The 23,905-nt window shown below is 42.4% G+C and overlaps 1 protein-coding gene across 2 annotated transcripts in view; it reads left to right on the plus strand.

The window, feature by feature from the left end:
* The first annotated feature begins 1,337 nt into the window (after positions 1–1,337).
* The window catches only part of LOC311135220 (kelch-like protein 25), a 41,704-nt gene continuing 19,136 nt past the window's right edge, over positions 1,338–23,905 (plus strand). Inside the window, exons 1-3 of one of the 2 annotated variants that reach the window (XM_084169153.1) lie at positions 1,353–1,467; positions 6,510–6,627; positions 18,616–20,473. In XM_084169153.1, coding sequence (XP_084025279.1) covers positions 6,564–6,627; positions 18,616–20,435 — 1,884 coding nt within the window. In that variant the 5' untranslated portion in view covers positions 1,353–1,467; positions 6,510–6,563 and the 3' untranslated portion in view covers positions 20,436–20,473. Of the gene's footprint in view, positions 1,468–6,509; positions 6,628–18,615; positions 20,474–23,905 lie in introns of both variants that reach the window. The other variant, XM_084169154.1, reaches the window with a different exon arrangement.

Consider the following 23,905-nt stretch of genomic DNA (forward strand, 5'->3'; position numbering starts at 1 on the left):
TTCTGTACCAAATATTAAGTTCTGCTTTTCTGATGTATCAAATACTTATGTCATGCAATAAAATGCAAATTAATTACTTAAAAATCATACAATGTGATTTTCTGGATTTTTGGATTCCGTCTCTCACAGTTGAAGTGTACCTATGATAAAAATTACAGACCTCTACATGCTTTGTAAGTAGGAAAACCTGAAAAATCGGCAGTGTATCAAATACTTGTTCTCCCCACTGTATATTAGTGTTACATTTTTCATATATATTTTTTACAAATGTTAGCATTTTTCTTACACTTTGACATTACAGAGTATTTTGTGTAGATAGTTGACAAAAAATGACAATTAAATCCATTTTAATCCCATCTTGTAACAAAATGTGGAAAAAGTCAAGGGGTGTGAATACTTTCTGAAGGCACTGTACCTGCAGCAGTACAAATCTCAAGTGTAGCTAATTAGCAAGTACCAGTATTAGGGATGTTTCTCTGCTGCCCTCTGGCATTCAGGAGATACTGTATCATTTAAGTTATATACTAGTTCCTCCTAAAACTGCATTTTAGGTTATTCTCTAGGTCTATCTCTATTGGACTGCATAATGTACCTTGCTTGCTTATACCTCCTTTTGTAAGTGACTTATTCATTCCCTTGAAGATGTCTTTTCTATGGATAAAGTTACGTTTTATTTACACTATATGCAAAAATATATGCAGCAGGGTACAGTTGTAGGCCTACTTCCACTAGATGGAACTCTATACTAGATTAATGCAAAATGATAGACATGAAGCCACACCAAGCAAAAAAAAAAAAAAAAAAAAAGGCTATATCAAGTCAACGTAGTACAAAACATGAACCGAATAAAAATACCTACCAGAGTAACTAACATGTATTTTTCCTTGTTAAATGGTTTAGCTTCAATGTTCATTCTCATTTTTCAGTTGATGTGGCATATTTTGTAAAAAGCCTTGTCTTTATAGTAATATCATGGCTAGGGAGAGAGGGAGTGCCCTAACATTTGTGGGAAGACATGAGGAAAACAATAATTTAAGACAAATTATAGAGGTTGCGGCGAGCGTTCTTACAAATTACTGTATCTCTGTACTGTAATTAATTGTCGACGGGCGTGCTATTGTTTTGCTGTTACCGTCAAGAGGAAGAGGGCGGAACCCACTTCGTCGTTCAATTCGATTGGTGTATTAGTTGTCAAAATCGCTCGTATTTCCATAAAGGTCTACTTTTATTGGTTGTTGTGCTGATTTGCATGAAATAGGTTCACGGGATTGGTTGAGGAGACATCAATCACTTGCAAGCGAGACCACTGGATATGAATTTTTCTGATTTCCCACCTCAGACAGAACCCAGTTGCAGACAAAGTGTCTTGAAAGGACCTCAACTACTAGAGTGAAATTTTAATAATGGTTTTAGCAATCAATCAGAAACTGTACACCTCTTGGATTCCCGTTTAACAACCATATTTATGTGAGTATACGGTTAAGTGTTATTAGTTTACTTTACAAATGTTCGTTTATGTGGATAATGTTTGCTAGCTTGTCATCTGACTAAAGTCTTGACAGAACAGGGGTAACAGTTAGCTAGCTGGACTGCGCTAGCTAAAGTTAGTTTGTTTTGTTAGCTTGCTAACTGTTAGCCTAGCTAAGTGGCTGGTTAGGCTGTTGAATAACTTATTTGCATAGTATAAGTAACTAGCTAGCTAGGTAGACAGTTAAAACAGGGTTACACCTGTTTCTTTGGTGCCACTTTGTGGTCACTCTAGACTAGAGCCCATTTCCCCCCTAACAATCTAGTTAATGTAACGAGCTACTCTAGTTAGCTTGCAAAGCGGTTAGGTAGCTTACGTTAGCTAGCTGGCTAACGTTACTCCTTTGCAAAACCATCGTGAAAGCGCTGACTACAGCGTTCTATTTTTAAAATATAAAAGCTATGTTTGGCCGTGGCTATAGCTGTGTCAGCAGCCTGGTTAACTTGCCTTACCAATGTGAGATTTTGCCATCATAATCAGACTATTCATTAGCTAGCGTTCAGTGCAACGTATTGGAATGCCCAGCTTTGATGGCCACATGTGGCTTGTGTTCGATTGTCTCAATGAAATCAATGGCACTACAGGCTCTCTACAGTTCTTTCAGTTCTGTCAGATAGCATGTGGAAGCTTTCTAGCCAAGCCGACTAGCTAATAAAATCACATTTGGATGTATTCAACTTTTAGTACACTTCAGATGTTTTAATATTGACTCAATTGACATCCCCACTCAATAACAAAACTGAAATACCATTAGCATCTACTAGTACTTCCTGACCCATTGAATATGACTAATTGAATAGCCATTGAAGTCTGTTGAATATATTTTTTACCGCACCTTTGTTTACACTTTTTGTTTGCATTTTACCAATTGTTAAAACTGCGGTTAGCTAGAGGTCCCTGAGCTGTTTCAACAGCAGTTGTAGCCTAGGTGATACTTTGTTACCTAATTATTTCTCAGACATTGGTTTGGATTAGGTAGCAGATTGTAACGGGCCAATGTGATGCTCCATGTGATGCCCTTGGCGATACTGTCTAAATACTCGATTCAGGTAAAAATGTATCTTAGAAATGTCTGTGTCAAGTTGCAGGTGGTGCTACAAAAACCAGAGAACTCAGAAAGATATTAAAGTGGAACTGACAGCATTTTAACTACTTTGCAGATAGTAATATCACATTCCCAGTTTATGCTATAAAACCAACGTTATAAGAGGTTTAAAAAAAATAGTTTCTATTTGACTCAAAATTCCATGACATAGAGTAAGGCATTGTTGGTAGAATAGATGGATGTAGTTCAATGCATGATTTAATATAATTCACCAATACATTTCTTGGTAGTCCAAAAAATATTGCTGTCAGGTTGTAAATCACAGCTGGCCTGGTACATTGTTTGCAGCCTCCACCCATAAGGGATGCACTGTTTCAGTTGAAATAACTCAATATTTTGGACAAAAACTGACAAATGGAACTAAGGCAGGGTTTTCCTTGTCCCATCGTGCTCTAGCGAGTCCTTGTGGTGGGCCGGGCGCCTGCAAGCTGACTTCGGTCGCCAGCTGGACAGTGTTTCCTCCGACACATTGGTGCAGATGGCTTCCGGGTTAAGCGAGCAGTGTGTCAAGAAGCAGTGCGGCTTGGCAGGGTCGTGTTTCGGAGGACGCATGGCTCTCGACCGTCGCCTCTTCCGAGTCCGTAGGGGAGTTGCAGCGATGGGACAAGACTGTTACTACCAATTGGATATCACGAAATTGGGAGGGGAAAAAGGGGTAAATGTACAAACAACAACAAAAAATAATAAATTAATAATAACATGAAAACAGCCTAACCAGATCTGCTAGGGTGAGTAAAATGATCAGAGTGAGGTGCTCTCTCATTTGTGTCGAAGTAGCTAGTAAGCTAGCCAACTTTAGCCAGTTAGCTTGGGCGCTTGACTGCCAATGTGAGGAACGCTCGGATGAACCCTACTCCTCGGCCAGAGCGTCCTGCTATAACAGCCTCCACTCTTCTGGGAAGGCTTTCCACTAGATGTTGGAACATTGCTGCGGGGACTTGCTTCCATTCAGCCAAAAAGAGCATTAGTGAGGACGGGCACTGATGTTGGGCGATTAGGCCTGGCTCGTAGTCGGCGTTCCATTTCATTCCAAAGGTGTTCGATAGAGTTGAGGTCAGGGCTCTGTTCAGGCCAGTCAGTTTCTTCCACACCGATCTCTACAAACCATTTCTGTATGGACCTCACTTTGTGCATGGGGCATTGTCATGCTGAAATAGGAAAGGGCCTTCCCCAAACTGTTGCCACAGTTGGAAGCACAGAATCATCTAGAATGTAATTGTATGCTGTAGCGTTAAGATTTCCCTTCACTGGAACTAAGGATAGGCCCGACCCATGAAAAACAGCCCCAGACCATTATTCCTCCTCTGCCAAACTTTACAGTTGGCACTATGCATTCGGGCAGGTAGGGTTCTCCTGGCATCCACCAAACCCAGATTAGTCCGTCGGACTGCCAGATGGTGACGAGTGATTCGTTGCTCCAGAGAACACGTTTCCACTGTTCCAGAGTTTACACCATTCCAGTCGACGCTTGGCATTGCGCATGGTGATCTTAGGCCATGGAAACCCTTTTCATGAAGCTCCCGACGAACAGTTATTGTACTGACATTGCTTGCAGAGGCTGTTTGGAACTCGGTAGTGAGTGTTGCAACCGAGGACAGACAATTCTTACGCGCTTCAGCACTTGGCGGTACTGTTCTGTGAGCTTGTGTGGCCTACCACTTCGTGTCTGAGTTGTTGTTGCTCCTAGACGTTTCCACTTCATATAACATCACTTACAGTTGACCGGAGCAGCTCTAGCAGGGCAGAAATTTGACACACTGACTTGTTGGAAAGGTGGCATCCTATGATGGTGCCATGTTGAAAGTCACTGAGCTCTTCAGTAAGGCCATTCTACTGCCAATGTTTGTCTGTGGAGATTGCATGGCGGTGTGCTCGATTTTATACACCTGTCAGCAACAGTTGTGGCTGAAATAGCCGAATCCACTAATTTGAAGGGGTGTCCACATACTTTTGCATATATAGTGTATCTAAGTGCTCGCTTGTCAGAAAAAGTAAAAAAAATAAAAAAAATAAAGTGTCATTCTACCTGGGGGTGTATATGAACAGGTTTTAAGATTTCATGTTGTTAAAACGCTGTCAGTTCCACTTTAAATCCATGTTTTGTGTCGAGTGAGAAATGCCTCTTGCATGTGTGTAGATCTTTGTATTGCTAACCTGTAATGGCTAATGGAGCATCACATTAGCCCGTTCCAATCTGCTAGCTAGGTTTGGATGGAAGTTAGGCTAGCTGCCCTCCACCCAGGTTTTCAAGATGATTCATCAGCCTAGCTACATCTTGCTGGCGGGCATATAGGGACATCATTTAAGGTCTCTGTTTAATAATAATCAGAACACACTACATACTGTTGATTTTTATTTATGGAAATAAGTTGTTTAAAATATATGTTATTTGCCCCCTACTGCATAATTCCAGGGCTACAGAATAATAGGCTAGTAGAGAACTGGGACCTTGGAGACTCAGAAACTAAAGCTAATATTAGTGCTGCAGTAAAACTAAATAGCCTCATTAGTTGTGGAAATTATTTTTCATATACAATGACCAATGGCATTGACAACACAACTTGGGACAGTGAATTTCCCTTTTCCAGGCCACACAAGATCACAGACACATGTATTAAGTTGATCCCACTTTAGATAGGAGATTCAGTCCAGAATATAATTATTTCTGTTTTAGATTGTAAGTGCTGCTAATATCCTGCTCTAGTCTCTTCTTGCTTAGTGTTCGGCTTTTCTCTCTGGTCCATTGGGAACAGGAGGGCAAAGTGGCCTCTATAACCATTGTTTCTCTGCCTTGAAGGATTAAGTCCCTCCCAACTCCTCACACCCCCACCCCCAAAGACACACATCTATTCTACTCGGAGGAGAATCTCCTTTTTGAAAGCTGCTGGCTTGAATGTCCCTGACTCCCTGGAGCCATTATTTCAAACACATTTTCATTACTCACTCACTGGCTGTCAAAGTAGTGTGAGTGTTTGAACCCACATGGCCTCAGTTGCACAGACACCAGCCATTTCCCAATGTGCCGTTGGTTCCTGGTTGAGTCCCTGCGGATTGATAGACGCTCTTGGTTATTAGGACAGACTGCAAGCCAGCTGGTGATCTATTCTGCATAACTAACGCAGAGACCAGTTGCCAGCTTCTGACTCGCCCTGAAAAAGCCCCCCCGTCCTCCTCCATCCTCCCTGTGTCTGACATGGAGGAGTAGCACTGGAATACCAACACTCTATGTGAAAAGATCCTGGAAAGGCATTCAGTCAGAAGGGCTAAGATGTCTGCAGAGAGAAGAAACAAGACAGAAAATAGGGACCTTTGTTTCCGGGTTGCCTAGTGGCAATGTCATTTAAAGGTCCTATTCATGTGTGAATGTCCTGGAGGTTAGGTCTAGTCTCACAGTGAATGATTCAGCACCGTCCCGATCCTGCTGGGATTTACTGACAGTTACTATTGGCAATAACATAAACCACCACAAGAACTCCTTTGGCCATTTTATGGTTCCCCGGCCTAAGTAATGGCCGAACTCACAAGCTGCATTGCTTTTTTTCCCTTTGACTTAAAATGCTTTGTTTACTGTCTATGCTACAACTGGACGATATGGGCATAAATGTAGATCACAATGAAACTGCCACTGTGTTGGAAGCATGCTGAAATCCGACAATAACACATCTGTATTGCACTTATCCTTATCGTGAGATTGATTAATTTTGGCTACATGAAATATCAGCCAGCCCAAATCCATCCTATCAACAATTGTTGGGTGAACCTTCTGTTAGAAAATACATTTTCTAAGGTTGAATAGACAGACGAGTCAGGCAACCCCACAAAGGAAAGGCACAAATGGAAATCATGTGATTGATTTTTTATTTCATCACCCCTCAGACGTCACAGCAGCTCTATCAGCCCAGCCTCTAGAGGGACCACTTTTTGGGACCGATGCAGACCCCTCCTCAGATCCTCACTGTCAGTGCCTGCACCTGGGTCAGCAACTTTTGCCGGCGTAAGTGGTACAGGACAATTGACCCCACGACCCCCTCTTCCAGCCCCCCTTGATTTTGACAAACCCCAACTGTCCACCCCACCGTTCCATGCGCCCCCTCCCTCCCTCCCTACCCTCTGCATCTGCACAGCTTGCTGTGTGCTCCATCTTTTGTGGCTGACCCATGCATTGTGTTCCCTGTCAACCTGACATTGTGAATCACCCTGCTGATATATGTATGCCTGCCTGTGCCCCCCAACCCGCCACAACTGACCCCAAACCCCTGTCCGCTACAGAATCCAAACTGCATGTCAGCACATCGACACACACGCAAACACACACACTAGGGCTTCACGACTTTGACAAAATATGGAAATGCAAATTATATTTTTTTTGTCCGGATATTGCAGTTGAGATTTATGAATTGCGATTTCCAAACACTTGGGTGAAAACTTGGTAATTCCATCAGACATGGTTTAAACATGTCAGGGTAGAGAACATCACTTAAAATGAGATCATATGAATTAATAGACCTACAAACTGTGCTAACAGAATAAAAAACCAAATTAAACATATATTTTCCAACATTGTTATACATATGATGATAGGTCTGATTATTACATTTCCATACACTATATATACACAAGTATGTGGACACCCCTTCAAATTAGTGGATTTGGCTATTTCAGCCACACCCGTTGCTGACGGGTGTATAAAATCAAGTACACAGCCATGCAATCTCCATAGCCAAATACTGGCAGTAGAATGGCTTTACTGATTTTCAACTTGACACCGTCCGACAAAGGATGCCACCTTTCCAACCACTCAGTTTGTCAAATTTCCTCGCAAATGCTCTTGTGGCTGAATGGAAGCAAGTCCCCACAGCAATGTTCCAACATCTAGTGGAAAGCCTTCCCAGAAGAGTGGAGGCTGTTATAGCAGCAAAGGAGGACCAACTCCATATGAATACTCATGATTTTGGAATGAAATGTTTGACGAGCAGGTGTCCACATACTTTTGGTCAAGTAGTGTATTAACAAACATTCTTTGTTTGTTAAATTTTTAACATGATCATCAAAATATAGGGTAAGTGTACCTATTAAGTACACCAAAATCTAAGTTTAGACATTTCTAACATGTACTGCCCTCATTTGTGTAATAAAAGTCTAGATAAAATAAAATATTAATCTCTCGTGAAGTTTTGACTTTACTTAAAACATTTTTATAAGACATAGACAAAATATGTAAAAAGTCTGCACTGGTCTTAATTGGTACTGCTATTCTTGTTAATGAGTTCAACTTGTCTTCTTAAAGCCTATCTGAAGACTGTGTTTCAAATCTCCGTCTCTACTGTATTACAAAGGGACAGCTGGTGGACCAAAAAACAGGATCAGCTGGATGATTAACGGACAACAATATGACAATGCCCCCACCCAAAAGTGCATGAGCAGTTGCCCAATAGTCATCTTCTTGTCCCTCATTTGTTAGCATTTTTGTCCACCTCTTGTAGGTCTTCTATCCCTGATATCCCTCAACCCTGATCTTATTCTTCTCGCTCTGCTTCAATGACTTCCTGTCCACTCCAAACGTTTTGGAGAGAGTACAGAGGTTTCTAATCTTGGTAAAGGCACCATCGCTAGATGCACTGTAGTTTTTGTGTCTTTAATCAACATAAATCTGAACATGATTTATGCTCTTGATCATTGAATATTAGGGGTATCAACACTATCCCAATGTGTTTCAATGCAAACCGGGCTTAATAGCGCATACTCGACTCAATTGGAAGAACAGTGATTATGGTGAATAGCAAAGTCTACTCATAAAATATTTGGAAACCAATTGTTTGGGGTATACATATACACTATAGACTACAATATTATGCACAGTTAGTTTTGATCATATTGAACAATATTTATTTATTGTCATTTACATTCTGTATAGAGGGAGTGCTTTTTGTGCCCACCTGAGATAAATGTAAAATGTACAAAAAGGTAATCTATGTACAGTACCAGTCAAACGTTTGGACACACCTACTCATTCAAGAGTTTTTCTTTATTTTTACTATTTTCTACATTGTAGAATAATAGTGAAGACATCAAAACTATGAAATAACACATATGGAGTCATGTAGTAACAAAAAATATATTTTATATTTCAGATTCTTCAAAGTAGCCACCTTTTGCCTTGATGACAGCTTTGCACACTCTTGGCATTTTCTCAACCAGCTTCATGAGGTAGTCACCTGGAATGCATTTCAATTAACTGGTCTGCTTTGTTAAACGTTAAGTTGTGGAATTTCTTTCCTTCTTAATGCGTTTGAGCCAATCAGTTGTGTGGGGACAAGGTAGGGGTGGCCTACTCATCTTGTTGGCTGACGAAAAGTAAATGTGGACAGTTCTTCAATATGCGCCTCGGAATTTAGCCTGTGAGAAAGACCCGATCCCGTGACCGAGAGCCATGTGAGTGAGAGGTGCTTCGGCACACAGCCGGGAGAAGGGAATTATTATTATTATTTTCAGCCCAAGGGCACAACAGCCACTGGCCGCAAAAGGCATGTTTTCTTTTAGGGGGGTTATCGCCACACAAAGGGGATGCAGCCTGGAAATTCGAGGCATTATCAAGTGCTTGTCAAATTGTGAATGAGAGACTGATGAAGTGTGTACAGGCTGCGCAAAAAACTAACCAGAGCTCATGCCTTTCATGTGACTTTTTTTTAATCATCATTAGTCGCATCATGCAGCCTTAGAATTAAAAATCAAAACATATACAATGCATTCGGAAAGTATTCAGACCCCTTGACTTTTTCCATATTTTGTTATGTTACAGCCTTATTCTAAAATGGATTAAATAGAAAATGTTCCTCATCAATCTACACCAAATACCCCATAATAACAAAGCGAAAACAGGTTTGTAGACATTTTAGCAAATTTATTTTAAAAAACAAAAAGAAAGTATTCAGACCCTTTGCTATGAGACTTGAAATTCAGCTCCGGTGCATCCTGTTTCCATTGATCATCCTTGAGATGTTTCTGCAACTTGATTAGAGTCCATCTGTGGTGAATTTAATTGATTGGACATGATTTGGAAAGGCACACACCTGTCTATACAAGGTCCCACAATTGACAGTGCATGTCAGAGCAAAAACCAAGCCATGAGGTCAAAGGAATTGTCCATAGAGCTCCGAGACAGGATTGTGTCGAGGCACAGATCTGACAGAGCTCCAGAGTTCCTCTGTGGAGATGGGGGAACCTTCCAGAAAGACAACCATTTCTGCAGCACTCCACCAATCAGGCCTTTATGCTAGAGTGGCCAGACGGAAGCCACTCCTCAGTAAAAGGCACATGACAGCCCGCTTGGAGTTTGCCAAAAGGCACCTAAAGACTCTCAGACCATGAGAAACAAGATTCTCTGGCCTGTTGAAACCAAGATTGAACTCTTTGGCCTGAATGCCAAGTGTCACGTCTGGAGGAAACCTGGCACCGTCCCTACTGTGAAGCATGGTGGTGGCAGCATGCTGTGGGAATGTTTTTAAGCGGCAGGGACTGGGAGACTAGTCAGAATCGAGGGAAAGATGAACGGAGCAAAGTACAGAGAGATCCTTGATGAAAACCTGCTCCAGAGCGCTCAGGACCTCAGACTGGGGTGAAGGTTCACCTTCCAACAGGACAATGACTCTCTAAGCACACAGCCAAGACAACGCAGGAGTGGCTTCGGGACAAGTCTCTGAATGTCCTTGAGTGGCCCAGCCAGAGCCCGGACATGAACCCGATCTAACATCCCTGGAGAGACCTGAAAAATAGCTGTGCAGCGACGCTCACCATCCAACCTGACAGCTTGAGGATCTGCAGTGAAGAATGGGAGAAACTCCCCAAATATAGCTGTGCCAAGCTTGTAGCGTCATACCCAAGAAGACTCAAGGCTGTAATCGCTGCCAATGGTGCTTCAACAAAGTACTGAGTAAAGGGTCTGAATAATTATGTAAATGTGATATTTCGGTATTTTGTATAAATTTGCAAAAATGTCTAAAAACCTGCCAAGAGTGTGCAAAGCGGTCATCAAGGCAAAGGGTGGCTACTTTGAAGAATCTCAAATCTCAAATATATTTTGATTTGTTTAACACTTTTTTGGTTACGACATGATTCCATATGTGTTATTTCATAGTTTTCATGTCTTCACTATTATTCTACAATGTAAAAATAAAGAAAAACCCTTGAATGAGTAGGTGTTTCCAAACTTTTGACTGGTAGTGTAGATGATAGCCTCATTGATTTCTACGATTTTTTCGTAGGGCACACTTGAAAACGCATCTGTAATCAATGCCTGCTTAACATAGGTGGCTGCTATGACTGAGGGTCTTTGATGCTGTTGGGGGCTTTTTTTCACCATGCAATCGTCGTAAAGTAGGGGATGGTTCTTCAAATGAATTAATAAATGTGTCGTGTTGCCTCTTGTTGTCGTGACGACTCTGAGGCACTTTTTGCACAACACTTGTATTTGGTCGATATTGGTTTGCCTGTAGCCAAAATACTGCCATAGCACCGAAGATGCGCCCTTCTTTGGCACCAAATCGACGTTCTCGTTAACGCTAGCAGCACTCATGTTTCCGACAGTCTGTGAAGCCAGTGTTGCAAACAATTCTTCAAAGAAAGTAGCTGTTGGTTACTCCATTTGTTGCTAGAAGTAGCTAGAAGCCCTTTCATGACATAATGGTGACGTCATAACGTTAATTTGTGCATGCACATTAACAAATATATATTTTTATACTTATGCTGTCCTTCAGTCTCTCATGCATTGAGAAATTGTCCAAAGCAAGGAGGCGGAGCCGCAGAGAGGGAGCAGAATGCGGAGGAGAGCAGCACAGCTAGGCTTAGCCGAGCGGGCACACACAAACATGGAAGTCGCTAAATCAACCAAAAGTTGCTGGGGCAGCCTTAAAAATTAGCTACAGTCGCTAAGTTGCCAATGCTGTGTGAAGCCCTTTCTCTCCTCACCAGCATCTAACTGCACGCTCTAAGCGGGGACGATTGTGATTGGCCAGCATGTGCATGCCATGCAGAGTGAAAGTGCCTGCTTGTGATTGGTCAGCATCCTCTATGCATGTAGGAAGTGGATGAACGGAGTCTTAACGCATTGGAGGAGGTACCGTAGTCTAGTTTCTGTTGTATTAATGGAGTGTCAAAGGAGAAAATCGCAGCCTCTTGCGATATGGATATTGCACATGTCAATATAGCAATTTCGATCTGAGTTCGATTAATTGTGCAGCAGTAATACACACACACACTGAGCTACTACTATGAAATTCAGTTGCTGAAACTGGGCTTTTATATACTCTTTGTTGTTGCCTGATGTTTGTTTCCAGGCCCTGTAGTTAAAATAACACTTGATCCTTTTGGGGATTTGAGTGTCGCTATGAGGTAGAAGTACTAACAGAGAGTGAGCAGCAGTGTGCACGCCACAAGATTTCTCCTCTATTAGGCTACAGGATGAAAAGCAACACATTCTAATGAATATTGAGTGCAATATCTGCTTGTCTCCTATTGGAATGACCTCAATAATTGAATGCTCTGTGGTATAATAATGGTTTGAAAGCTCCGGTTTGTATGAATTAATGTTATACTGCATGGTGGACATTGAGGGCAAGGTTTTTTTTAAAGGGATGCTAAGTGTTGACCATTAATCAACTGTCTCAAAACTGTAGATTTGCTGATATGCTTTGAAGCAAGTGCCAAGGAGTTAGCTAAATATGATTTAATATGCATGTAGACCATAGATGATTAAATAGGCTAGATAATGCATCTACTACAATTGAATGAATAGGATTAGGCTACTTTCAAGTAAGGTGGATTTTGAAAGGCTTCCCCACAAACTTAACAATTAGGCTGTGCTTTATGAAGGAGATTCTTCAAGAGGATTGGTAGCGCGGTATAGCTGAGGATCAGTTTCTGCTAGGCTTGTCACGATACCAACATTTTACAAACGATACCAGGCCAAGTATCACGATACCGAGTAGTATCGAGATACCACGGTGGGAAAAATCAGTGGTCTAGCATCCAGTTCCACCTGTCCCCCGGAAGCTTGTTCACGTTTTCTAAACGTTCTCCAAAAACCTGTCACTGAAATTCACACTTTTATTATAATAATAATATGCCATTTAGCAGACGCTTTTATCCAAAGCGACTTAGTCATGTGTGCATACACACTTTTACTCAATACAGCACATTTGAATTTAACTTCACACTGTTCAGTGTATAATAGAATACTGCATAGAATGGCTGATTTGCTCATATTTGCAAAGGCCTACCTGTGATTTGGCTGGAGGAATGGGAGGAAGGAATATACATTAGTGGAAGCTGCTGAAGGGAGGACTGCTCATAATAATGTCTGGAATGGCGCAAGTGGAATGGCATCAAACACATAGAAACCATGTGTTTGATACCATTCCACTGATTCCGCTCCAGCCATTACCACAAGTCCGTCCTCCCCAATTAAGGTGCCACCAACCTCCTATGATATACATGCATAATGATCTGCATGTCATTGTGTCAGTAAGTGGATAACACTGCATGAAACCTTTACTCTTCAGTTAACACACTCTCCCTCCCTTCCTCACACACACTGTCTCCCTCACTCTCATAAACACACACACACCAATCTCTCTCTCCCACAAACACACACTGCTCCCAACTTTTAAAACGTTAGGCACCAAACAGAATTTAAGGGGCACCAGAAAAAATAGATTTTTGATATAGTTTAAGCTTACAGTACGCCTATATGAATCCTACCTTTTGAACACATCTCATGAGTAGCAGACCATTTTCCTTTTTTTCCTGTGCCAATCAAATTTGCCTAAACCTACTGTCAACTTACCAGGATGTTAGCTAGCTAGGTAACATGACTGAACAGCGTTGTTTGTTATCAAACCAATAATTAGCGACCCGGGATTAGTTTAAAACGGCCCGCGACATGGGGTGTTTCTCAATGTGCATTCAGAAAGTATTCAGACCCCTTGACATTTTCATATACACACACATAACACACACAACCCAAGCATTTATTTGTTTTGTTACGTTACAGCCTTATTCTAAAATTGATTAAATTGTTTCCCCCCCCCCTCAGCAATCTACACACAATACCCCATAATGACAAAGCATAAACATGTTTTTAGAAATTTTTGCAAATGTATAAAAAATAAAAAACTTAAATCACATTTACAGTTGAAGTCGGAAGTTTACATACACCTTAGCCAGATACATTTAAACTCAGTTTTTCACAATTCCTGACATTTAATCCAAGTAAAAATTCCCTGTTTTAGGTCAGTTAGGATCACCACTTTATTTTAAGAATGTGAAATGTCAGAATAATAGTAGAGAATTATTTATTTCAGCTTTTATTTCTTTCATCACATTCCCAGTGGGTCAGAAGTTCACATATACTCAATTAGTATTTGGTAGCATTGCCTTTAAATTGTTTAACTTGGGTCAAACGTTTCGGGTAGCCTTCCACAAGCTTCCCACAATAAGTTGGGTGAATTTTGGCCCATTCCTCCTGACAGAGCTGGTGGAACTGAGTCAGGTTTGTAGGCCTCCTTGCTTGCACACGCTTCTTCAGTTCTGCCCACAAATGTTCTATAGGATTGAGGTCAGGGCTTTGTGATGGCCACTCCAATACCTTGACTTTGTTGTCCTTAAGCCCTTTTGCCACAACTTTTAAAGTATGCTTGGGGTCATTGTCCATTTGGAAGACCCATTTGCGACCAAGCTTGAACTTCCTGACTGATGTATTGAGATGTTGCTTCAATATATCCACATAATTTTCCTTCCTCATGATGCCATCTATTTTGTGAAGTGCACCAGTCCCTCCTGCAGTAAAGCACCCCCACAGCATGATGCTGCCACCCCCGTTTTAATGACTCCAACCTAAGTGTATGTAAACTTCCGACTTCAACTGTACGTAAGTATTCAGACCCTTTACTCAGTACTTTGTTGAAGCACCTTTTGCAGCAATTACAGCCTCAAGTCTTCTTGGGTATGACGCTACAAGCTTGGCATCTTATGAGTTTCTCCCATTCTTCTCTGCTGATCCTCTCAAGCTCTGTCCGGTTGGATGAGGAGCGTCGCTACACAGCTATTTTCAGGTCTCTCCAGAGAAGTTCAATCGGGTTCATGTCCGGGCTCTGGCTGGGCCACTCAAGGACATTCAGAGACTTGTCCCGAAGCCACTCCTGCATTGTCTTGGCTGTGTGCTTAGGGTTGTTGTCCTGTTGGAAGGTGAACCTTCGCCCCAGTCTGATGTCCTGAGCACTCTGGGGCAGGTTTTCACCAAGGATCTCTCTGTACTTTGCTCCGTTCATCTTTCCCTCGATCCTGACTAGTCTCCCAGTCCCTGCCGCTGACAAACATCACCACAACATGATGCTTCCACCACCATGCTTCACCGTAGGGATGGTGCCAGGTTTCCTCCAAATGCTTGGCGTTCAGGCCAAAGAGTTCAATCTTGGTTTCATCAGACCAGAGAATCTTGTTTCTCATGGTCTGAGAGTGCTTTGGGTGCCTTTTGGCAAACTCCAAGTGGGCTGTCAAATACCTTTTACTGAGGAGTGGCTTCCGTCTGTACACTCCATAACGGCCTGATTGGTGAAGTGCTGCAGAGATTGTTGTCCTTCTGGAAGGTTCTCCCATCTCCACAGAGGAACTCTGGAGCTCTGTCAGTGACCATCGGGTTCTTGGGCTCCTCCCTGACCAAGGCCCTTCTCCCCCGATTGCTCAATCATGTCCAATTACATTTTTTTACATGTTTAGTCATTTAGCAGATGCTCTTACAGTTAGTGAGTGCATACATTTTTTTTTTTCTTCATCCAATCAATTGAATTTACCACAGGTGGACTCCAATCAACTTGTAAAAACATCTCAAGGATGATCAATGGAAACAGGATGCACCTGAGCTGAATTTCGAGTCTCATAGCAAAGGGTCTGAATACTTACATAAATAAGGTATTTCAGTTTATTTTTAATACTTTTGCGAAAATTTCAAACAAAACTGTTTTCGCTTTATCATTATGGGGTATTTCTGTAAATTGTAGAATAAGGCTGTAACGTAACAATGTGGAAAAAGTCAAGGGGTCTGAACTTTCCGAATGCACTGTACTACCGTGATCCACAATCTCATGCTCCAAGTTCATTCTCTTGGAACGTTCTCTTGAGTACGTTCTTCTGAGGATGAGTGTGTGGAGAACGCATAAAACATTACATTTGAGAAGCACTCGCACTCCACCTACTGTATTAACTCACGCTGCATCTCCTTCTAGGACAATGGCAACGATAGAGACGAAACAAGATATACACAAAGCAAACGTTTTACTTCATAATTATCAGCTAGATGTATGTGAATAGTTGTAATCTAGCTAGCTAGTTAAACAGGCAAAAATTACCTAAAACTAATGTCATGCAAGGTAGAGTAGATGTAAATTATTCGTGGGTAGCTAGCTAACAATTCTTCGTGGCTAGCCTGTTAGCCCTATTGACTTACTATGGACTCACTGAACCTTCCTTCTTCTAGCCAGGACAATGGCAATAGAGACAAAACAAGATGTACACAAAGAAAACACTTTACTTCATACCTATAAGCCAGCTATATGTGAATCGTAATAATGTAGCTAACCAAATAGTATAACAGGCAACAATGACCTAAAATCAATGTTATCGAAGATACATGTCAAATCTTCGTGGGTAGCTAGCTAATAATTATTTGTGGCTATCTGGCTAGCTAACAGAAGTAGCTAGCCAGTTAAATCTATTGATTTACTATGGACACTCGACCTACACACATTACAGTGGGTATTTTAGGCGGGTAACCATGCCAACATTAACCCAGCATGTATTAACGCATCAAGATAAAATATTGTAGTCAGGCAACATATGAGATGTGAATAGGCAACATTTTTATTCCGAAGACAGAGTGTATTTTCTCTCGCTTCAGCTCAAATAATGTCCGCCATTGATTTCAAGAACATTTTAATTTTTTACATGGTTGTGTGATATTTCTTTGCATACTTTCCGTTGAAGCTTGCATCGACGCATGCTTCAAAATATGTACAAACGCATTCGAGAAGTGCCCGCCGTGCTCCGTTTCGCATACTTTGATTTGGACTCATGCTCCGACCCTCCTGTGCTCCAAGTTGAGTGCTCGGAGGACAGTAGTACGTATTTTGAGAAACACCAATGGTTTCTGAAATTATATAAAATGTGCGCAAATCCCCCCCCTTCAAAAAAGGCACCTCCAGTAATATGGGTCATGTTTTAAACCGTTTAGGCTAGAGACAAGACGTTTTCTTTGCTGTGAAGCTGCAAGCATGCCTGTCGCGAAGCGGTGCTCCATTTTTTCTCTCTGACACTGAGGCTGCATGACAGTGAATTTACAGAGTCTACTCAGACTGGTCTGTGCTCTTGGTTATAACAGATGATGAAATTATACAATGTATCAACATTGCTCGCTTTGAGCGCTGCTCCAATGTAACACATGTACAAATCTAACAACAGATCTCATCAGGGTCTGGGTCTGCATCCCAGCTCGCCATCATGGCGAAATTATGTTTTAAAAAAAACTGACGGAGGAATAGACGTGCATGAAGAGCAGACAGAGAGAAGCAGGTGTGAGGGCTGATAGGGGATGCAGCTGGCTGCCACACATGATGTGCGCATGAAAGTGATGATATTATTGGACCTTCACATACAAGAGACTAGTGGCTGTAGCTTAAATTCAACTGAATGTATAAACACAACTGACTAAACATTTTATAACAGGCGGCAGCAGGATCTTTAGATCTGTACGAAGTCGGTAGTATCATATGAAACGGTACTACGGTATTCTAAAATGTTGGTATCATAAGTATCATGACGTTTTGGTACTGTGATATTACCGTGGTACCGGTATACCGTGCAACACTAGTTTCTGCCCACTCTGTGGGCCCCGGCCGACCCTCAGTGGGCAGCTCTGTTTATCAAAAAATGCAGAGACTGCTGACCAGAGTCATAATTTTGCAGACATCAAGCAATACATCTCATATTGATGTTGTACCTACTAAGCACTGTTCATTTAAATTAGAGAAATAGTGTTGACTTTTGATTCATAAGACTTGAAAATACAGTAATTGGATGGATTTAGAAACTGATTTTGCAAGTGCCAACTTGCATATTATTAGTTGACTTGTTTGATTAATGAACCCTATATGCACTTTAGGATGAAATGTTTGCTACAAATAGGCTTAGAGAGGTGTAATAAAATTCAGATATAAGAACTTCATTCAAAAAGCAGCATGACCTCTAGATTAGAGCATGTGGTAGGCTAAATAAGTGATGGGGGGGAAATCGATAGTTGCATCGCAATATTATTCTGGGACGATATCGATACATTGACTTTTTTGTAAAATAAAATCTCTATACTTTTTGTGGTAGGTAGCGTTAGCTTGTTCTCAATCTTCTTTTTAAATGGTGAGCCAACATGTTTTCAGCACTTATTTCCATGACTGATCAAAAAATATGTATCATGCTCTCTCTTGTCTCTGCAGCAGACATACAGTGAGCAATATGTTTCGAACATCAAATCGCAATAAAATTGCAGTATCGAATCGCAATAAATATAGAATCGTGAGCATCGAAATACTTATCGTATAGGCACCTAAGGATCGTGATAATATCGTATCGTGAGGTCCCTGGCCGTTCCCAGCCCTACTAAATAATTTGAGTTATAAAATGGGTTTTCCCATTTGGTTCACTTATACAAATTATTCTGTATAAAGTTGTTATAATTTAGGCTATTTATCAGCATGTTGTTATTTTAAGAAGCCCTTTTTAATTGTGAAGGAATGAATGAATGTAAAAAGGCTGCTATAAGTTATTTCTTTGATTTAACAATAAATCCCTATTGAGACCAACTATAGGCCATAAACAGATATGCTTGATGTTTTTCCCCAGATATGTATATCTCATTTGTGTTTTTGTTATTTTTCTTTAGTTGGAGAAATTGAGACAAGCGACTCCCTGGGCCTGGAGATCTCTGAAACCATGTCAGTCAGCGTCCACGAAAACCGCAAGTCCCGGACCAGCACGGGCTCCATGAACATCTCTCTGTTCCATAAGCCCTCGCATCCAGACAGCGTGCTCACCCACCTCAACACCCTCCGAAAGCAGTGCATGTTCACTGATGTGACTCTGTGGGCGGGGGACCGCTCCTTCCCCTGCCATCGGGCTGTACTGGCCGCATGCAGCCGCTACTTTGAGGCCATGTTCAGTGGAGGCTTGAGGGAGAGCCTAGACAGCGAGGTGAACTTCAGAGACAGTGTGCATCCAGAGGTGCTGGAGCTGCTGCTTGACTTTGCCTACTCGTCACGCATCATCATCAATGAGGAGAACGCAGAGTCGTTACTCGAGGCTGGAGACATGCTGCAGTTCCACGACATCCGAGACGCTGCCGCAGAGTTCCTGGAGAAGAACCTGCACTCGTCCAACTGCCTGGGCATGATGCTGCTGTCCGATGCCCACCAGTGCAAACGGCTATATGAGCTCTCCTGGAGGATGTGCCTGGTGCACTTTGAGGCGGTGCGGGACACGGAGGACTTCTACGGCCTCAACAAGGACAAGCTGCTGGACCTGATCCTCAGTGACGAGCTGGAGATCGAGGATGAGCAGATCGTGTTCAATGCCGTGATGCGCTGGGTGCGATACGACCTGGATGGCCGCAGAGACTACCTCCCTGAGCTGCTGCGGGGCATCCGCCTGGCCCTGCTGCCCTCTGAGTGTCTGATCGAGGCGGTGGCCTGCGAGGAGCTGGTGATGTCAGACAAGAGGAGCCGTCAGATCGTGGAGGAGGCCATGCAGTGCAAGAAGAAGATCCTGCAGAATGACGGGGTGGTCACCAGCCCTTGTGCCCGGCCCCGCAAGGCAGGCCACACGCTGCTCATCCTGGGAGGACAGACCTTCATGTGTGATAAGATCTACCAGGTGGACCACAAAGCCAAGGAGATCATCCCCAAGTCAGACCTGCCCAGCCCCAGGAAGGAGTTCAGTGCCTGTGCCATCGGCTGTAAGGTCTACGTGACTGGGGGGAGGGGTTCTGAGAACGGGGTGTCCAAGGATGTTTGGATCTATGACACGGTCCACGAGGAGTGGTCTAAAGGAGCGCCTATGTTGATAGCACGTTTCGGCCATGGCTCTGCTGAACTGGAGAATTGCCTGTATGTGGTGGGCGGCCACACTGCCATAGCAGGCATCTTCCCTGCCTCCCCCTCAGTCTCCCTCAAACAGGTGGAGCGGTATGACCCGCTAACCAACAAATGGACCATGATGGCGCCGCTCAGAGACGGCGTTAGCAATGCAGCCGTGGTCAGCGCCAAGCTAAAGCTATTTGTCTTTGGTGGCACCACCATCCACAGAGACAAGGCCTCCAAGGTGCAGTGCTACGACCCTCTAGGAAACCGCTGGGCCATCGCAGCAGAGTGTCCGCAGCCGTGGAGATACACGGCCGCCGCTGTTCTGGGCAGCCAGATCTTCATCATGGGTGGAGACACTGAGTTCACCGCCGCCTCCGCCTACCGCTTTGACTGTGAGACCAACCAGTGGTCTCGTGTTGGGGATATGACTTCTAAAAGAATGAGCTGCCATGCTGTGGCCTCTGGAAACAAACTGTACGTGGTGGGGGGCTACTTTGGGACGCAGCGCTGCAAGACGCTAGACTGTTATGACCCCACGTCCGATAGCTGGAACAGTATTACCACAGTGCCTTACTCACTAATTCCTACTGCGTTCGTAAGCACCTGGAAACATCTACCAGCCTAGCAGCCTCTACATGAATAAGGAGAGGTCTCCAGAACTGGGTAAGCAATAAGCATATTGTTTTGTCCTAGTAATAGATGTTGGTAAAAAATGTATATATTTGTAAGAATTCATATGCAAGCACGTGCACCGTGTGTACATCCTTTGACAATATTAATGGAGCACTTTCCATAACGTGTCCTATATTTCCCCAAACACTGACTGTCTTTTCTCACTCAAAGGCTTTCAAGTGAAAGAGCCGCCGAAGTCTGCTAGCTTTTGACATGTACACACTCAGCAGACTAGTGTTGCCCGGTACCGAAACTTTGGTACTTTTTCGATACTATAACATGAAAAACGGTTAGGTACTAGAATTTTTGTTACTTTCGGTACTTCTGTCAAATTTGTCTCGCTTCGTCTACTGATTTAGAGAGCATCAAGTCTGTCTATCAGCGCAGCCGATGTCCCCTTATAGCCGAACGCACCGTGCCTGCTCCACTTACTCACCGCTAGCTCTAGCCTGTCCTGAGGAACCACTGCACTCACTCAGTCTGGGCTGCATCATGATAGCTCCCCACTCATGCTGCAGAGAAGTTAAAATACTTGAATAATGCAACACGTTATGTAGAAATGTTGCAACTGTTAATTACTGTTCGCAAAACAACGTCCATTAGAGGCTAGAACACTTTGCGATGCAAGAAGATACCGGTAGATTTCAGCTTTGTAGGCTAACTTTCCTTGCTAGCTTACAGCTGAAGCTAACATCCATTCACTACCCTATAGGGCTGTGGCGGTCATGAAAACTTGTCAGCCGGTTATTGTCATTAATGACTGCCGGTCTCATGGTAATTGAGCGTTAATTAACAAACACATTTAGCATCTCCAGGCCTCCACGCATACAAGCTGCTGATGCGCACCTTTGGAATATCTACATTTTAAAAGTCTAATAAATCCATTTAATATACACCATCACAATAAATCCATTATTTATTTTAGGCAGGTCTAAAGAAACATTATGATATTAAGAAAATGTATTTCAGTATAACAGAATATGAATCGGTCTATGTATGTTATTTGGCTAGTTCATTTAGCAGATTATATGTTTTTCATTTAGCAGACAAGATAAGTCCCGTGCCATTATTTTACATAGAATGACTTTATAGTAAGAAGAAAATAATTTACATTTTCCCATTCCGGAGAGAGTGCGCCTATGAAGTGGCTATGTTGAGCATAGCTAGATTTCAAGTTATTTGGCAACTTTAGTTGTGAATGATACACACCTTATATCTTATAAATCAGGCTACAGAGGCTGGATCCCCTGGGTGGCTGCCCTTCCTCCCTCCCCGGCTGGAGGATGCAGCAGCTGGGCTGCCTGGAAGACAGTAGCAGGGTGGCTCTGGGACTACCCAGAGGAAGCAGGTTCTTACAGAAGCAAAGTGAAACAGCATTGTTGTCATCAACATTGTTGCATGTCCTGCATTGACCATGCAGACTGAACGTAAGTGTCTTGTGGTCGAGGAACAACATGTGCTCCTTGAGTGACAGGGGGCGGGGCTAGGTCTGTGTGGAAAGCGGCATGGCGAGAGAGAGCAGATAAAGATTACTCAAGTAGCGAAGTAAACTATAAAAATGGACGTTACACACAGTGTATCACATTTAACAAACCAAACATTCAAATACCGTTATAGAAGGTAAAGTAAAAACCCAAACCGGTCTGTGCATCAATACCGGTATACCGCCCAGCCCTAGTTAGAGGGACAATGGAGAACTGAGTACCAGGCCGTTAGCGACCTGACAGTCACTTCCAACGCATGTCCAGAGTGCGTAAGAGGAGATTACCGTGACCGTGAGTCACGTGGCATTTGACTGCGGTCATGAGTCATGACTGTCGGTGTCACCGGAACAGCCTATGTAAACACCTTACTCTGCTTATCTTAATCGCATAAGGTCAAAATCGAAGTAAGCATATGCCGATTAAAACACATGGTTTTCTGCGCAATCTTTCAAATTATTAGGACATGTAAACACCGTGATCGGCGTTCCAGTTGTGTATTTGATCTGTGCAGGTGCTAGCACCAGCCCAGTGAGCCTCCTTCTTTAGCGCGAGTGAAGTGAGTTCGGAACAACTGAATGTATGCGTCTTAGAAGTAGTTTTCACATACCAACTTTATATGTCCGAATTCAATCAAATATTCTTCCCAAAAATAATGTGGTCGCTGTGGTAGAATGTTTATTTTGATTGCCGATTTTCTGCAATTATCAAAGTGCCATCAAGTAGCCTGATTTCATAATTGTCCATGTTAACAGGACATTAAGAAAATCGTTCTTCTTGCAAAGCATGTAAACGTTTTAATCAAACTATTATATTAATCTGACTATCCATAATAATTGCATTATTGTGTGCATGTAACTGTGCTCACTGTGTGTGTGAATGAAGTCCTTAGGTCTTAAAGAGACAGTGTACACTTTTCTAAAAGAAGAGATTGCTACCAGTACCTGAACCCCCACCCCCCAACAAAAACATAGCAAATAAAAAGTTGGTAAATCAAAGATTGCTTTTTCTATGGAAAGATTTTTGATTATTACAATAAAAAATGGAAGGGAAACAGATTCTTTTTCATCTGTAGCCCCATGAAATCAGCCAAAACAAGCTCAATAACTCAATGCATGCACACACTCCTATTGAAAAGGCATTCATCTGTATTGTGAATAGGCCTAGGCTACATCTTGATTTACCCAGTTTATCAATAGAGATTTACTATTCAAATAAATTATTTACAATTATGATATGTAGTTAGATTGGTAAAACAAAGTCAAATTGATTGTATGATTGGATAATTGATTCATTAATGCATACATGGCTGTCTGAAAAATGGACATAAAATGTCATGTAGTGATATTGAACTCAAAAGATCTGTCTGGATGAAGTGCCATTCTGTGACTGGATAATACGCCTTATTTTTTTGCCTTGGTATCGTTTCAGAATTGAGTATCATGATGGTATCAAGTATTGCGATACTAAACCTGGTATCAGTATCAAAGTAAATACTGACAGCTTAGCTTGTCTAGGTCCTGCTGTTTGAAGTGTGTGTGGTGGGGCTACTAAAAAAATTATTAAATAAATGGAGAAACTATCTAGAAGTGGCAACAAAGAAAAGCACAAACACTGCAGGACCTCTGATGGTGGCTTCTGGGAGTGGTAGCTACAGGAAGGTTTATCTGGGGGGGAATACCTGTGCGCCTCAGTCAGGATCAAAGTGACACATCCCACCCAGTGGAGCAGTGCAGCGGTAAGCCACTCAGACATTGATTTGTGATCTGCATTACAGAGGTTTTCCAGTCAATTGGCTATTAGCTCACAAGCTGGAGAACACGCTGGGGCTCAATCAGTGTAATTACAGAGAGACCTCAGAGAGCTACTCTATTAGGGGCGGGGTGCCTTGCGTTGTGAAAGCCAGGAGGTCCCAAATGTACCATTACCCCATTACATTTAT

Source organism: Coregonus lavaretus, assembly GCF_964263955.1.
Source record: "Coregonus lavaretus genome assembly, chromosome: 9".
Taxonomy (NCBI): Eukaryota; Metazoa; Chordata; class Actinopteri; order Salmoniformes; family Salmonidae; genus Coregonus; species Coregonus lavaretus.